Here is a 16,365-nt window from a genome sequence, read left to right as displayed (position 1 = left end):
TGACATGGAATTGGAAGGGCCAGAGCTGGGGGGCGAGGCCTGGCACCCAGGCTGCTCACACAGGGCCAGCCGCGCTGTAGCTTTTCCTTGCAGGGCTTTCCTGGCCGCTGAAGAGACCCAACCAGGTCTCTGCCTCACGGTTCCCACCTGCCACCCGATGCGGTGACCCCGTGTGGGATGACGTGCTCACATTGCCTGCTGCTGAGGCCCACCAGCGCTCCACCCGCCCTGCCTTGGGGTGCGTCCACGAGGGGAGTGTGTTCACCTGATCAGGTGGATTCTGGAGATGTGGCTGCCGCGGCCATGGCTACTTCCCACAGCTGAGCGTGGACACGGACCACAGAACTGGCCTCCCGCCCCTTCGTGTGCTTTCCTAACGTCTGACCTCTGCCCTGGCCTCATCCGCTCTTGGTAGGAGTAAGTTTTAGGCTCAGAGCAAGAAGGTCCTGCATGGAGAAAGGACTTCGGGTAGGATGCTGACAGACAGACAGACTCGCTACGGTGCTCTAATCTGGCATTCCCATGCCACAACCTCCTTTCTAACTGTCGTCAAAACTCGGGTCCCGAAAATGTGTGGCCTCTTGGAGCGGGTCCAGGTGGCTGACGGGCAGGGGGGGCTCTGCTTCCAGGGCAGAGGCCAGCGATGGGGGAGGGCGGGGGAAGAACCCATGGGGCACTGGGGCTGTGGAAGGCGAAGTGAGACAAGAAGTCATTTGGGAAAATATTATATTATAAACACATATAATAATATGTACACACTCATATACATCCCGAGGAGAAGCCTTACAAGGAACTCCATTTCTTTTCGGAAGAAGACTCCACTAGGATAAAGCAGTCCCAATAGTGGGAATGAGCTACAATGAAATAATTTAAGAATTTCATTTATCCTCTAGCTGTGTTTTCTACAGAAAGTCTAGGGTAAAGGCTATGTGTAGGTGAGTGTGGATAGGAGGATTAGGTGCTAATGTAGTCTCCAAAAATAGGCAATGACATATTTTTCTCTATTCACATTTAAAATAACTACACAGCGATGCAACGCAGAATTAAAAGCTGGATTGCGGGGGTGGGGGGGGGGTTGCGGGATTTGGGAACTGCGGTCAAGGTTTCTAGAATCATGGCTTCCACACCGGGGAATATTTTTGGATACTGGTCAGTTCCACTGAGCTTAATTAAGATCAAAATCATCTCCATGAAACATTTACCCACATATAAATTCTGTGTAAAGTTTATTTCCCCCCATCATCTTTATTATTATTTTTAAGTGAAATAAGAGGAAAAACTCTTACAAAATATAAAGGTTGAACATATGAGAGCAAGGAGCTTCTCCAAGAGACCGTGGGACTCATGTCACGTCACATTCCTGTACACCGTGACACCGGCTCTGGGGCCTCCTCCCGCCCTCTGCCACTGGACCCCGTCCCTTCCTAACACAAGGTATACCACGATTTCGTTTCCTAGTCTGAACATCATGCTGGATATGGCTGGTCCCTGTTACCCAACCACGGCAAACCAGGCACGGTGGCCTAGCCGTGCCAGGTCTGCAGAGTCTCAGGAGCCGGGCGGTGCCAGCGCCATCAGCCGCTGCTCACGGGCGTGCCTTGCAGGATATCTGGGTCTAGGGTTCAGAGAATCATCCTGTGTTGCCAGAGGTCCTGGCTGTGGTTAGTGGTCTCGAATCTAAGTCATGCCTGAGGAGGAGGAGGAGGAGGAGGAAATCACGGGCTTGTTCCCTCCCTGCTAATCTGTTTCCATGTCTTGGCTGTTTTCTTTCTTTCTTCCTCGGTTTTAATAAGCAAGCTGTACCATCTCACTCGGATGTGTTCCTCTGAAAAGGCTGTACATCACATTAATGGAAGTGTTCACCGCTGGGAAGATTTTCCATGTACAATGATCTGTAACCCTCTTATCTCAACTAGTTGCACATTATTAGTTCACATCAGTTCAATTTATAAATTAACGGAGGTGCCATTTGTCTGTACAAAAATCAATGCATATTTATGAACTTCTTTTATTCAAATAGATTTTCACACATCTTGTCTAAGGACCTAAGACAGAAGCCTGGGTAACAGGGCCATGCGGCCTGGGGGTGACTGCGACCCCACACAGCCACTTTGGTCTGAGGACAGAAAAAAATCCCTCTTCTGTTTGGGGGTAAAAAAAAAAAAAAAGCCTTTTATGCATGTACGTAAGTTTACGAAACCCGCGAGAGGAGCTACTTCTCGGCTGAGATCTGACACTTCCTTTCTGGATTTCCAGGTTATTCTTATTTATTTTTTCCATTTTGTTTTTGCATCAAGGAGACCGCAGTCAAGTAATACCCGCAACTGATTTCCTCTCTTTGGACTGAAAAATTAAACAGATACTAAATTATGACAGTGGATTTAGAAAGGAGGGCTCCAAGGGCTTGAAAGAACATGTCTGAGATAATATGATGCTTCTTAGAATATTGCAATCAGATTGGGGCAATCACCAGAGCGTGCCATGTAACTACCTCGTTGGCTAATACGCTTTCTCCTCCTGATGACTAATCATGTTCTATTAAACAGCGGTAATGCTGGAAGAACTCAACTATACAAGTGTAATGAAGCCAGTATTCTCCCCGGACAGATTAGCTACAACTGATTTGACACATACCATCATAGGGGCTTCAGACCTGACAAACTCTGTGCTTGCTTCTGATTTATGCCGTCAAGCTCCTGGAGAAGAGATGAAATCCAAGTGCTCCGTTTGGTAGAGGTGAAATGTATGGATGTGCTTAACTGCCAGAGAGGAGATGTTCGCCCCTTCTCCTTGCTCCTCGTCTCCCCTCCCCCACGCGCCAGTCCACTGCCTGCCCTGCTCGGTCTCCAGCACCCAGAGTCCCTTCCTGAAGGGTGCAGGTCGCAGCAGTGTGCTATCAAGGACGGAGGCTGTGGTGTCTCCTGCGCTGTCTCAGGAGCTGGGAAAGGATTCGGTCTGCAGGCTCCTGGCCTCCTCTTCACCTCGAGGCTGGTCCAGGATCTGAGATTTTGTGTGGGGTGAGGGGCAGGTGGGAGGTGGCCACCAGGAAGAGGGAGGGGACGCGTGGACTCACGTGCTGGGGCTCCCCAGGGCGGGCGGAGCTTGCTCAGATGATGCTGGGCACCCTCCCGCCACTGTTGTTCCGGTTGTTGTTCTTTCGGGACAGGTTGGGGGTGGCCATGAGCACGAAGCGCTCGTCTGGGCAGCCGTACTGCAGCAGCACGTCGATGCACTCCTGGCTGGAGGCCTGCCGGGCGTAGGCCAGGGCTGTGTTCCCGTGGGCGTCTCGGGCCATGACGTCTACCCCGTACTGTGGAGAGACAACAGAGGATGTGTCACTGTCACCAGGGTTCCGAGGGCAGCTGGGGCACAGAGCCCCAGGGCCCACAGAGAACTGGGTGTGGAAGCCCAGTGAACTCGTCTGAGTAGTTACCGAGTCTAGCTAAAGGAAAGAATGCTGTTATCAGCTCAAAGCCCCTCCCCTTCACACCGTGGACAGGCCCAGAAAGACTTTAGGTTCCTTATTTGTTTTTTTTCTGTGCCAGTATTGAGGCTTGGCCTCGGGGCCCAAGCTTTGTCCCTTAGCTCTTTTTGCTTAAGGCTAGTGTAGTGCTGTAACAGGAGTCTCACCTCTGCTTCCAGCTTTAGGAAGTTATTTGAAGATAAACACCTCAAAGCCTTTCCTGCCTGGGCAGGCTTTGAATTGTGATCTGCAGATCTCAGCCTCAGAAGAGCGAGGAGGACAGGCGGGAGCCCCGACACCCGCCTCCCTTAGGTTTTTTCCTTAAGGCCAGCACTCTACCATTTGAACCACAGCTCCGGTTTCATATTTTTGCTGAGAAGCTAGTATGACAGACATAAGCCGCCAGTGCCTTAGCTTGCTATTTGTATTTTGCCTTTGTAATGAAAAGAATGAAAAAAAGAATCACTTAAAAAAATCGGAGGCAATTCATTCTCATTGTAGAAAACAAGCAGCACCTACAAACACAAAGGGAAAAAAATCGCCTATAATCTTAGACATAACATGGGCTAAAAGCTCAGTGTATATGGATCTTCTTTTTTTGTTTTTCCTGGTGGTGGTGGGATGGAAGCCAGGGCCTGGTCCGTGCATGCGCCTTCCCAGCCCTTTCTAGTGAATGTAAATGTAGATAAAACTAAACAAATAATTTGTCCTTTAAAGAGAAAAATGAACGCTGGCTTGTGGTCATCTTGATAGATCATTAAGAAAACGACTGGGAAGCACAGCTCACCCCCCACTTCAAGGGCTCCCGTGTTCACAAACAGTTCAGTTGCTGTTTTCAACAGCTGTGCGCTGGGTGCAGACGGCCAGCAGGAGCCTCGCCGTGAAGGAGTCTCTCACCCACCCCACGCCTTTCTCAGGATTTCTGCCCATCAGGGTCAGAAGGAGGGACGCCAGCTCGAGGTCACTCGCCTGTGCGCCCCTCCACAGTGCCACCTCGCGTCGAGCGGTCCCTGGGGGCCACTGCGGTGCAATCCGCTGCAGGCTGACTTGTGCTTTCCGCCTGCTGTGTTCAGGTCCCATCCTGGAAGCTCAGCTGTGACACTGTCCCAGCCAGTCCAGCTTGTGTCTGCGCAGGGCGCGTGCCAGGGAAGTTACCCTGAGGGGGCACAGCGCGAAGGCGCCATCTGGGAGGCCTCAGACCAGCTCGCAGCCCTTGCACGGCAGGGGAGGTACGTGTCTCTGCTGGTTTGTGACTGTATGCCCCCCACACTAAATGCACTTGTTACTTGATTACTGGGGAGGAAAATGCTGGTTATCTGAGCGCTTTTGGCTTAGTGCCTGAGCATCTCATCGAAGTGAAACCTGTAGAGCCAGGTACCATTGGCTCACCCCTGTAGTCCCAGCTACTTTGGAGGCTGAGATCTGAGGCTGAAGGTTCGGAGCCAGCACCAGGCTTCCTTTCGAGGTCACAGGGTGAAAGAAGATCGGGGAGACTTCTCTTCAATTCACCACCAAAAGAAGTTAGAAGTGGAGCTGTGGCTCCAGTGGTTCAGAGCAGTCTTGAATGAAAGACTTAAGAGGTATCGGCACCCATGCGCTGAGTTCCAGAACTACTACTAGCAGAAAAAAGACCAACAGCCTGTAGACATTGTGTGGACATGCGAGTCCCGGGTAGCTGTGTTAGAGTGAGTTGGATTCCTGCCTTGGGGTAGGGGCAGGCTGGCCTTCCTCTGGGCAGCATCCTCACCCCTGATGAGCACAGCTTCCCTCCCCACCCAGGGACCCCCAGGCTGTCCCGGGGAGATGTGAGCAGCGGCTGAGGCCTGTGGGTGTCTGGAGGCGGCTGTGGTCACGCAGGCCGAGCCTCTGACATCATCCCTTCATGCCCCTGCTCAGTCCCGGGCCTCCGCGGGCATGGGGGGGACACCCGCCACCTACCCAGATCAGCAGCTGTGCCAGGACCACGTTGCCCTTGCGGCAGGCCAGGTGCAGGGCGGTGCGGCCGTCTCCCTCGCCGCAGGTCTCATTCACCTCCTCCCGGGAGCCGTGGGCCAGTAGCAGGATGACCGACCTCAGGTCCTCGTCAGCGGTGGCCCGCAGCAGGTGCTGGCCCAGGGACAGCTCGGTGCAGGGCAGTGGGGCCAGGAAGAGCTTCTGCTCGTACTTGGCTCGGATCCAGCGCTCCTTCTCTTCCCTGCAAGAGGCACAAGTGGGTGGAGACTGCATTTGGGACGTCCTGCTGGGAAGTCATCGCCAGGGGAGCAAAGAAACAGGGCCCAAGGTGCCTTTCGGGAAGGTTCTGGAAGGGGTACCTGCCTCACCTCTAACATCGACCACTGCAGAATTTACCAGAAATGCAGACTGTCCATCTCCTTCCCCCGTCCCCGCTCCCAGGCTCCAGAGCTTTCAGAAGGAGGAGGATTCTGCCCGGATACTGCTTGATTTCCTTCCCTAGTAGTGCAGAAGCTGTGGCCTTGAAGGAAGGCATGGGAGCCCACGGGCCTGGGGGCTGTGTTTCTCAAAATCTGAGTTCTGGGTCTGCATGAGGCCAGGGTGGATCCCACAGACCAGGGGCTCTGTGGGACAGGGCGCAGGTCACGGGGCCAGCAGAGGGCTCCCTCTGCTCTGCGTGGGCTCTCAGATCTTCCACGCCCTGGGCAGGAACGTGAGAGGTTCCCCGTGTCTGCCAACACACCAGTGGAAGGAACTGGCAGCCCATCTACCCAGGAAGGGTAGCCCCCAACGGAGGCCAGGGAAGAAACACAGCCAGGCACGATCCTGGGAAAGGTTTTTTCAGAAGGGGAAGGTGAAGAACTTCAATGATAGAGACCAGCTGGGCTTCCGCGCAGAGTGCTCAGGACGCTGCCTTGGACTAGTCTGGGGCGGAGGCCAGCACAGGCTCCAGCTGCAGCTGGCCCCTTCCCGGGGGCAGGGGTGGGGTGGGTGGGGGAAGCTGGAGAGGAAGGGAAGGCTGGAGGGGGAGCCAGCGGGAGAAAGAAAATTCCACAGCAAAGTGTGTTTATACTGACGTCAAGCAGGTGAGCTGCTCCAATGCTCGGGGAACGAATGATGGATTTGGGGTTAGGATTCTTAAAAAAAAAAAAAAAAAGAGCAGAAGGCCCTGCAAACACTGCAAACAGGACTGCACGATTGCCAGGGAAAGAAAAGGCGGTGGGAGCCAAGGCAGCAACGCTTAAAAAGGAGGGGGGGGGTTGCTAGTAGCCCTTGGAAACGTGGTGTGTGGCCCTGGCTGCAAGCTCCTCTGGGCACAGCCTTTTGGGTGTGGGTGATGAGGAAAGTTCTAGGTACTTGAGTAGACTGTAACTGCTAACAGCTGGCAAGAACTGGTTCGCAATTGCCTCTCCTAAAGTCCAGAATCCTCTCCAGGCAATCATCAGGGTACACAGCTCCCGGCTGCGGGAGAGATCACTCAGGCCCTCGCCAGAGTCTGGAAAGAAAACTCATTATCCATGACATTTCTGCTTCCTTGTTTGCACCTTTTCCTGTGTTTACATTGTGCACAGTGATCTAGTGTCGGGGAGCCCTAATCTGTTTTTAAATACTTAGGCAAACAGACTCTTCCAGGAGTAAATCTGGATTAGTTTTGCTTCACTTCCTGATACATGTGAGCGACCCCCGAGTGACCCACACCTCTTTTCATTCAGAGGTTTTCAGGACAAACACGTGGCTACAGCTGAGGACCCAGGGGTGCCTGCCCTCCCCCCCCCTCTCTCTCTCACACACACACACACACACACACACACTCTCCCCTACCTGGGCACCAGAGCCCCTCCATACAGGGCAGTACTTCCCCCCTTGCCTCTGATACTATCTGAAAAACCTTGTTTATAATGTCAACCACTGTTGATGCGTGTCATCAATCACAAAAGAGAAGGTGCAAAATATCATTTAAATGAAAAGGGATAATGGCGTACAAGACGTCCAGATTTGCAAGTTCCAATTTGCTAACTCTCATTTTTTGGTCGGCATTAAAATCAGGCTGTCATATTCTGCTCCACTTGGTTTTAATAGCCATTGCCCAATCACCCAGTGATAAACCGGAGAACCGAGCCTGGAAACTCTAGTCCTGCCTGAAATTACTAAAATTTCTTTTTAATATTCAAATGCCCTCACTAAAGACTGAGCACGAGCCCCCGCTCTGAACCCCTGACCACGGCGGCCCTGTGTTCCCCGGAGCGGGTGTGACTCTGGTTCCTGAGTGTGGCCACCCCACACCGAGCTCTTACGGATCCACTGGGACCCATGTGTGGTAAAATACACTGGTTTTGCTCTGAAAAAAAATCAGTGTCCCTAGAATCAGAGTAAACATAGACTTGGCTGTGTAGGGATGGAAATGTATGCCATTTTAGGGTGACCTGCCCCGGAGAAGGGGCCTATATTATGCACCTGGCAGTAGGAAGAGTATCGAGGAGAAGGTCTGACAAAGGGAAGGGCTCCAAGCTCTGGCTTCCTAAACTCTCATCTATTCCCAATGGCTTAAAACTCTCCTCAGATGCAGAAAATGGCTAGACATGATCAGCAGCTAGAGATACTTCAAGAACACACAGCGAGTTCCAAGTCCCACGTCCACGTGGGTCCCACCCTCACCCCATACACAGCCTGAAGGATGCCCACACTGCGTGTTGGGCCTGTGGCTTTTAGCATCAGAGAGAATCGCAGCTCTTTATCCATGTCTTTTAAAGAACAGCAGCTTGCAAGCACTGTTCTTAGCAATGGAAACCTGATTGGTATGAAAATGGCCCAGATGAGGGCAGTGCGGTTTTGTGGGTGCTAATGCCTGGGCCTGGGCGCGCTCACGCACATCCTCGGGTCAGAACCTGCCTCCTGTGGCCTCGGGGAGTCAGGGTTCTCGGAGGCTGGGCAGATGTGGCCTCTCATGACAGACCTCGGGGTTTCAGTGTCTGCCTTTTTTTGGGGGGGGGTGAGGTTGCCAATGGTGGGACTTGGGCTCAGGGTGCTGTTGCTAAGCTTTGTTGCTCTAAACTAGCGCTTTACCTCTTGAGCCTCAGCTCCACTTTCAGCTTTTTTTTTTTTTGGCACTTAACTGGACATAAGAGTCTCACAGAGGAAGTGGCGCTGTAGCTCAAGTGGTAGAGTGCTCGCCTTGAGCTGAAGAGCTGAGGGACAGCACCCAGGCCCAGAGTTCAAGCCCCACGACTGACAAAAAAAAAAAAAAAAAAGAAACCCCAAGAGTCTCACAGACTCTCTTCCCTGGGGCTGACTTTGAATCGTGATCCTCTGATCTCAGCCTCCTGAGTAGTTAGGATGACAGGCGTGAGCCCCCAGCACCGGGCTGGTGTCTGCCTTTTTCTCCTTCGCTGTGGATACCTTGGCCTTTCCTCTGACGCCTTGTACCCCAGTCCTGGGAAGTGCGGCTGGGATGTCTGACTCGGGCAGGGATGCTGAGGGATCGCAGCACTGTGTGGATCACTCGCCAGCTGCATCTCCTCTTCCTTCAGTGTCCCTGCCAGGCCCGGGGCATTCACCAGAGGCGCAGCGTCTGCACTGGAGGTGCTGGTGGGCAGGTGAGGCCCTGAAGGTTCTAGACTTGCTGCCTAGACATGCAGGGACCCCATGACTCAATGTGCTCAGCACGGGGCGGGGAGCTGACAGGGCCCCAACGAGCCCTTTGGCGTCTTCAGATGTGTGCTGATTTTGGGAAGTCTTCAGGGACACAGCTGAGGTTAAATGAGGCTGGGGGTGGGGGGGAGAGGGCGGGAGGGAGGGGTGTGGGTCACTAATGCGCCGGGGCAGGCAACAATGTAAGGGTAAGAGATTCCAGAATCCTCTCTGTCTTTCCCTAAAAAATAAGACCTTCATCTTGGACTTCCAGCCTCCAGAACCATGAGATAAGTTTTCTTTTTTTGTGTGCCAGTACTGGGGCTTGAACTCGGACTGGGCACTGTCTCTTAAGATTTTGCTCAAGTCTAGTGCTCTACCGCTTGGACCATAGCCTCACTTTTTGGTTTTAGTTGGAGATTAGCATCTCATGGACTTTGCTGCTTGGGCTGGCTTTGAACCATGATCCTCAAAGCTCAGCTTCCGGAGTAGCTAGGATGACAGGTGTGAGCCAACAGTGCCTGGCTCCTGAAATCCTTCTTACTCAAGGCCGGCACTCTACCAGTTGAGCTACAGCTCCATTTCCAGAGTTTTGCTGTCTAGTTAGAGATAACAGTTTCCTAGGCTTTCCTGAGCAGGCAGGCTTGGGACCTGGATCTCATATCTCAGCCTTCGGAGAAGCTGGTTGGTATGAATCAGCGCCCAGCTGCTTTACTGAGGGCCCACAGCCTGGCATTCTGTGATGCCAGCTGAGAACTGCTCTCTCACGCTCTTGAGGTTTCTGCACAGTGAACGAGTGAAAGAAACCTTCTGACCTGGGTTCCTGGCCATGGGAAATCCCGGTATCAGGGGACAGATACTGAGAGGTGGTTCCCGCGTCCTGGTGGTGTGGTGGAGGTTCCCATGTCCTGGTGGTGTTGTGGTGGTTCCCGTGTCCTGGTGGTGTGGTGGAGGTTCAGATGTTCTGGCGGTGGTTCGGATGTCCTGGTGTTGTGGTGGTGGTTCCGATGTCCTGTGTTGTGGCGGTGGTTCTGATGTCCTGGTGGAGTGGTGGTAGTTTGGATGTCCTGTGTTGTGGCAGTGGTTTTGATGTCCTGGTGTTGTAGTGGTGGTTCGATGTCCTGGTGTTGTGGCGGTGGTTCTGATGTCCTGGTGTTGTGATGGTGGTTTGGATGTCCTGGTGTTGTGGCAGTGGTTCAGATGTCCTGGTGGTGTGGTGGTAGTTCTGATGTCCTGGTGGTGTGGTGGTGGTTCTGATGTCCTGGTGTTGTGATAGTGGTTTCTATGTCCTGGTGTTGTGATAGTGGTTTGGATGTCCTGGTGTTGTGGTGGTGGTTCTGGTGTCCTGGTGTTGTGGTGGTGGTTCCGATGTCCTGTGTTGTGGCGGTGGTTCTGATGTCCTGGTGGAGTGGTGGTAGTTTGGATGTCCTGGTGTTGTGGCGGTGGTTCTGATGTCCTGGTGTTGTGATGGTGGTTTGGATGTCCTGGTGTTGTGGCAGTGGTTCAGAGGTCCTGGTGGTGTGGTGGTAGTTCTGATGTCCTGGTGGTGTGGTGGTGGTTCTGATGTCCTGGTGTTGTGATGGTGGTTCCTATGTTCTGGTGTTGTGGTGGTGGTTCCCATGTCCTGGTGTTGTGATGGTGGTTTGGATGTCCTGGTGTTGTAGCAGTGGTTCATATGTCCTGGTGGTGTGGTGGTGGTTCTGATGTCCTGGTGGTGTGGTGGAGGTTCTGATGTTCTGGTGGTGGTTCGGATGTCCTGGTGGTGTGGTGGTGGTTCTGATGTCCTGGTGTTGTGATAGTGGTTCCTGTGTCCTGGTGGTTCGGATGTCCTAGTATTGTGGCAGTGGTTCTGATGTTCTGGTGGTGTGGTGGTGGTTTGGATGTCCTGGTGGTGTGGTGGTGGTTCCGGTGTCCTGATGTTAATGGCGGTGGTTCTGGTGTCCTGGTATTGTTTCTGGGATTCCGGTGCATCTTGGTTACGCCCTTCCTTCTCCCCAAGGAAGGCCAGTTCAAGAGCGGCTGAGCTGCAGTAGATCACCTCTCCTCATTCCAATGCCCAGGAGGGCCACTGCTCACAGCCTCTGTTAGCTAATGAGCTAAAAAATGAATTATTGGCCTGGCCACCGCCGGCAGGGAGGAGGGGCTCATCTGGTCTCGTGCTGACACACCTTTAAATAAATCAAGGGCGGGCGTGTGAGGGACAGGGGCAGCAGACCCTGACCCCCAGCTCCCCAAATGAAAAGACACCTTCAGAAGTGCCGTGGACATGCTTTCTTCTCTTCCTCACCACGACGAAGGCCCTTTGTCAGGGCCGTGAGCTGCGCCATGTGTGCACCATGGCTTGGTTGGGTACCAAGCACGGCACTCAGGGGCAGAGTCAGACACCCTTTGGGGATCTGTGTGGTCTGCATGACTTGGCTGTCCATCCTCTGGGAGGATTTGTACCCCTGATCCTGAGGAGTGATGGCCTGTCAGGCCCCCATGTGCCCATCCCAAAGATGATCCCTCGAACACGTCCTAGCTGAGGCTTGTGGACTTGGTGCCCACTGAACATGCCCGGCTGCTGGCACCGGCCAAAGCCAGAGGGGATTTCCAAACTGTAACACCTCTGAGGGGAGGGTGGACAGGAAGTGGCCTCCTAACTTATTGCTGAAAACACCGGATCTCGTGAAGCTCATGGCTGCCCACAAGCGTGCCACCTACCCCCCACGCACGTGGCTTGTGGCCATATTTGGGGAAATGATGGCAAAAATAAAAAGGCTTTAGTAAAAGAGAGGGGTCAATCTTTCAAAAGAGGGGGAGAGGGTGGAGGGTTGACCAGTGTAATGTCTTCACTCTGGAATGAGGGCGACAGGAAATGTGCTCCCACCTAGGCCTGGAGAAACTGGGGTTGTGAAGAAGCCATGTTCCTCACCTGGTCCTGGCTTTTTTTTTTTTAAAGTTCTGGGTTTGGAACACAGGGTCTTACACATGCTAAGCATATGTTCTACCACTAAGCTACCCCTCAACCCCTGGTCTGGCCTTAAAGACATGTTGGATGGCTGGGGGAGCAGCTGAAGTAGTAGCAAGTTCAGTCCCTGGTGCTACCAAAACGAACAAAACACCAAACACACAGAAAGGCGGGAGACCTGATAAGGGAGGCTGGGAGCCCAGATGGGCAAAAGGGCTCTCCCTTGGGATAGGAGGGACACAGAATTATCTTCAGCCACTCCGGGGAGCAGACCAAGGGCCAGATGAAGGGCTAGAGGGCTTTCTGACCAGTGTGTGGGAAGAGCTGACCCTGGCCCAGGGCATGCTGAGGCCATGATGCCAGTGCCACTCCCAGCCGGCCCATGCCCAGGAGCAGAGATCGGGCTGTGCAGATGCAGGACGGCTGATCTTGTGGTCCCAAGGTCGAGGGTAGAGTCCAGCAGAGAGCAGGAGTGAAACTGTGAACAGATGTCCAGGCTGTGGGGTTGATCGCTGTGTGGAGGCTGCTCGGGCTCCATGGGGCGGCCCAGGGGTTTGGTCCTTGCATGAGATCCCCTGTGCCTGGCACTGGGGACCTGGTAGGAGCACTCCCCGCAGGCTCACAGAAGACTCTAGGGCAAGAGCAGTCACGTGGTAACATCGAGATGTCGACATGAACAGATAAGCCATTGGAGACTGAGCTGTCCTCAAGGGAGTGAGAGGTGCCTTGGGAAGGCCTGTGTGGTCTCAGAGCTTCTGGCTGCCCATGGGACATATGCTTTCTCATTCCAGTGCCTGGCAAACTCCTGCAGGGGAGTCTTCCTGCCTGAGTTCATCACGATACTGCCCTCAACACTTGGAGTTGTTGAGCTCCGAATGCCTCTGTCCTCGCAATTTACAAAATTTACTTGTTTAGATACATCTCACGTGTTTCAAATGCTCAATGACCACACGTGGCTGGTGGCTGTCACTCTGGGCAGGGGAGATCTAGAACACCCCCTCACAGTACACCACATCAGATCAAGAACCCCCACAGTCCCAGATCATTGCCATCCCCAGAGATGCTGGGCATGTCTGCCGTCACAGAGATGATGCACTGATATGGATAAGTGGTCAGTTTTCCCCTTCCAATTTTCTTCCTAACCAAAATTATTTATAGAATAATTAAGGAGCTGACCACTGGTGGCTCACGCCTGTAATCCTAGCTACTCAGGAGACTGAGATTTGAGAATCGTGGTTCAAAGCCAGCCCGGGCAGGTAAATCTGTGAGACTTTTTATTTCCAATAAACCACCAGAAAAACGGAAGTGGTACTGTGGCTCAAGTGGTAGAGAGCTAGCCTTGAACTGGAGAGCTCAGGGACAGCGCTGAGGCCGAATTCAAGCCCCAGGACTGGAATATGTGTGTGTGTGTGTAGATAGATAGATAGATAGATGGATGAGAGGTTGGCTGAGGTGCAGGCACCCCTCAGTCCGAGTAGGAGCTGCTGTCTGTGGCCGGCGATGACTTTTGAGGTGGTGTGAAGAGCCACCCCTTGGCAGTTTGGTGCTCAGCCTTCTAACATGCCCCCTTTCAGATTATTTCTCTATAGGAAGAGGAACATGAAGGACCATTTCTGAAAGTCTGTTCCCTGTGGAGTCTAACTAATGCTTATTTTTATTTGAATCCTTTCCCTCAATGGTAAAAGGCCAAGGAGTAATGGGGTGTATGCCTGTTACTTACTGTATAGCTCTTCCAGATACTCCCCCTCCCCACCGCCCCTGGTTCTCCCCTCTCCCCCCCCACCCCCCCACAGTCCTGCCAAAGAAAAACAGGCAGGAGAGGATTTTCTAGTGTTTCATAGGAGGCCCTGAAGCCAAGCGTAGGGGACTTGAGCCATGCCCTCAGGTAAGAAGGCTGCACCAGAGCGCTGTGCACAGTCCTGAACCGGGGACAGACCAGGAAAGGAGAGACCCAGGAAGGAGAGAAAAGAAAGGGCTAGCAGCAAGGAATTTCCAAAGTGCTTCCTGCCTCCAGCCAAACAGGAACTGAGAGAGGAGGCATGGAAGAGGGGGCTGGAACAATATGCAGAGAGGAGTGCTCCCCCCCCCCCCCCCCGGGAAGCAGGGGGCCCTGTGTGGGCTGGCGGAGCACCCCCTCCCACGCATGCCTTCTCTCCCAGCTGCGTTGCTAGGGGTCAGGCTGCAGCCCCGAGGACAGCCAACAAAGACCGATGGATATTTATTCCTTAATTACGGAAAGCTTTTAAGAAACTGGCCACTGTAAATCCCCCCATGCAGAAAGCAAGAGGTAACAGACAAGGATTTATGCTCACGGGGCAAAGACAAAATAAATATCCCGCCTGACTTCTGATCAATATTTTTTTTTTTTTTTGCCAACCTGCAGGGTGTTTTATGAGCACAGAGGAACGGAACAGGATCATTATTAATTAAATAAAGTCAACTGTATTGGGCTTATTATGTCTTTGAGTCACAGTTAGCTGGGCTGGGCTGCAGGTTTGGGGTCAGTACATCTGCACACAGGTGTGAGGTGTGGACACATAGCTGTCGGCAGCTGGGCGCTCAGGTGTCCCGCCTACCTGCCCATCTGGGAGGCTAGCTGCTGGGCTGCACAGGGTCTGGCTGAATCATGCCAGCCCTCTGCCTGGCCCAGGGCACGTGTGTAACCCTCAGACTTGGACAAGACACCATCTGAGGCCCCAAGAGGCCTGGAGGACAGAGCTCTGAGGGTTTGGTCTAGAGTGCTGGAGCCCAGGGCTTGTCTTCAGCTCGGGCTGCTGTGACTTGCAGTGTGTGCGTGGACGTGGGAGCGCAGAGCAGACAGCCCGGTTCCCCCAGAGCAGACTACAGGGCAGGGAGAGGGCAACGGTGCCCGAGGGGGACCCCGTGCTCGATCCTTCCCCTGTTCTGCTCAGGAAGGGATGGTGTCCAGGAGGGGGTGCTGGCCAGGCCCCCCTGATGGAACTGTTGTCCTTAACAGAAAAGACACAACAGGAGACCGCTCCGCCCCTGTGCGATGTGGCACAGCTGTCTGCAAGGCGGCACTGCACGGGCAATGATGGCGCCTGGATCCGGGACTTGGCTGCGCTCACAAGTGTGAGAGGCCCTGGGCTGCAGGGAGGGCCTGGGCCTGTGAGCCAAGACAGGGCCTAAGCCTTCCACGCCGCCACCCTCATCTGACACAAGGGGAAAACCCGAGTGTAGCAGCTCGTGCCCGGGAGCAGGGCAGCAGGCGATTCCACGCCAGGACTCTAGGTCTCTTCCCGGGGTGGCCTTGGCACTGCGGGTCCTGCAGGCCTGGGGCTCTGGATGAAGGCCCCGATTTCCCTCATGGAGACAGAGGACCTGGCTTCCATGATGTCCACTGCTGGCAGGGCCTGTCTGGGTTTGGTTTGGTGAGACCGGAGCTGACGGAGGTGGGGTGACAGCGTCCACCAGCGTGGCTCTAGTCCAGTCGGTCACCTGAGTCACCGAAGCACTGGGGCTTCGGATGGGGTGACGCTCTCCTCCGCATCCCCCTTCCCCTCCCCCCATCGATCGATCTGAGGACAGATGAGGCACCGGGGAAGGTGGGTGTGAGGGGGACAGTGCCTCTGACACTGGCTTAGTGGGGTGTGGTCCCAGGAGGTTGCAGGAATGAGGCCCTGGCCCATCAGGAGCTCAGCTTGGGACGCTGCAGCTCCACGTGTGAAGCGGCTCCCAGAGGTGGAGGCCGAGGGGGGTGAGGGCCGGAGGTGGAGGCCGAGGGGGGTGAGGGCCGGAGGTGGAGGCCGAGGGGGGTGAGGGCCGGAGGTGGAGGCCGAGGGGGATGAGGGCCGGAGGTGAGGCCGAGGGGGTGAGGGCCTCACTGTCCTCACTGAGGCGGCACTTCCTCTCCTGGTCCCGCGCACACAGCCGGCTCCTGGCGTGCACACAGCCGGCTCCTGGCGCAGCAGATGACAGGCACTAGCGGGCGCTTTTGGAGCGTGCAGAGCAGCTGCAGTACTGGGACTGGGGTGCTTCACCTGAGATGTGGGGATACAGCTCCCCCCCACGTCTCAGGGTTAGGGCGAGGATGAGGGCAGGCATATGAGAAGAGAAAAAGAACCAAGGCTGGGCCCAGAGGAGGCGAGACCAGGAGTGACAGGCAGGCTCAGGCCAGGCGGCTGGGGACAGCAGCGGGACGCCCAGCACACAGACCTCTGAGGGGGTGCAGGGCCGGCGCTCGGCCCCTGCTGGTGGAGGGAGCCTGGCTCAGGGCAGCATAGAATCTGGTACCTGGGGTGATAGACCAGTGACCTTTGTGGGTGCAGTTTCTTCTTTCTTCTGGAAGGCGATGGAGAGTTGAAGGCTGAGAGGGGAGGGAGAGGCCTTGGCCGCAGCTCGGTCCGAAACA

General features: G+C 54.4%; 1 protein-coding gene across 2 annotated transcripts in view; it reads right to left on the bottom strand.

Annotated features, from left to right (window-relative positions):
- Positions 1-709: 709 nt before the first annotated feature.
- Agap1 (ArfGAP with GTPase domain, ankyrin repeat and PH domain 1) overlaps positions 710-16,365 on the bottom strand; it is a 474,515-nt gene continuing 458,859 nt past the window's right edge. For both annotated transcript variants that reach the window (XM_042678805.1, XM_042678806.1), the window contains 2 exons: positions 5,402-5,657; positions 710-3,310 (listed from right to left, as the gene is read on the bottom strand). In XM_042678805.1, coding sequence (XP_042534739.1) covers positions 3,107-3,310; positions 5,402-5,657 — 460 coding nt within the window. In that variant the 3' untranslated portion in view covers positions 710-3,106. The remainder of the gene's footprint in view (positions 3,311-5,401; positions 5,658-16,365) is intronic.

This window comes from Dipodomys spectabilis, unplaced genomic scaffold (genome assembly GCF_019054845.1).
Source record: "Dipodomys spectabilis isolate Male_0828 unplaced genomic scaffold, ASM1905484v1 ptg000049l, whole genome shotgun sequence".
NCBI lineage: Eukaryota > Metazoa > Chordata > Mammalia > Rodentia > Heteromyidae > Dipodomys > Dipodomys spectabilis.
Note: the sequence above shows the minus strand (reverse complement) of the source record. Positions and strands in the feature narration are given on the sequence as shown.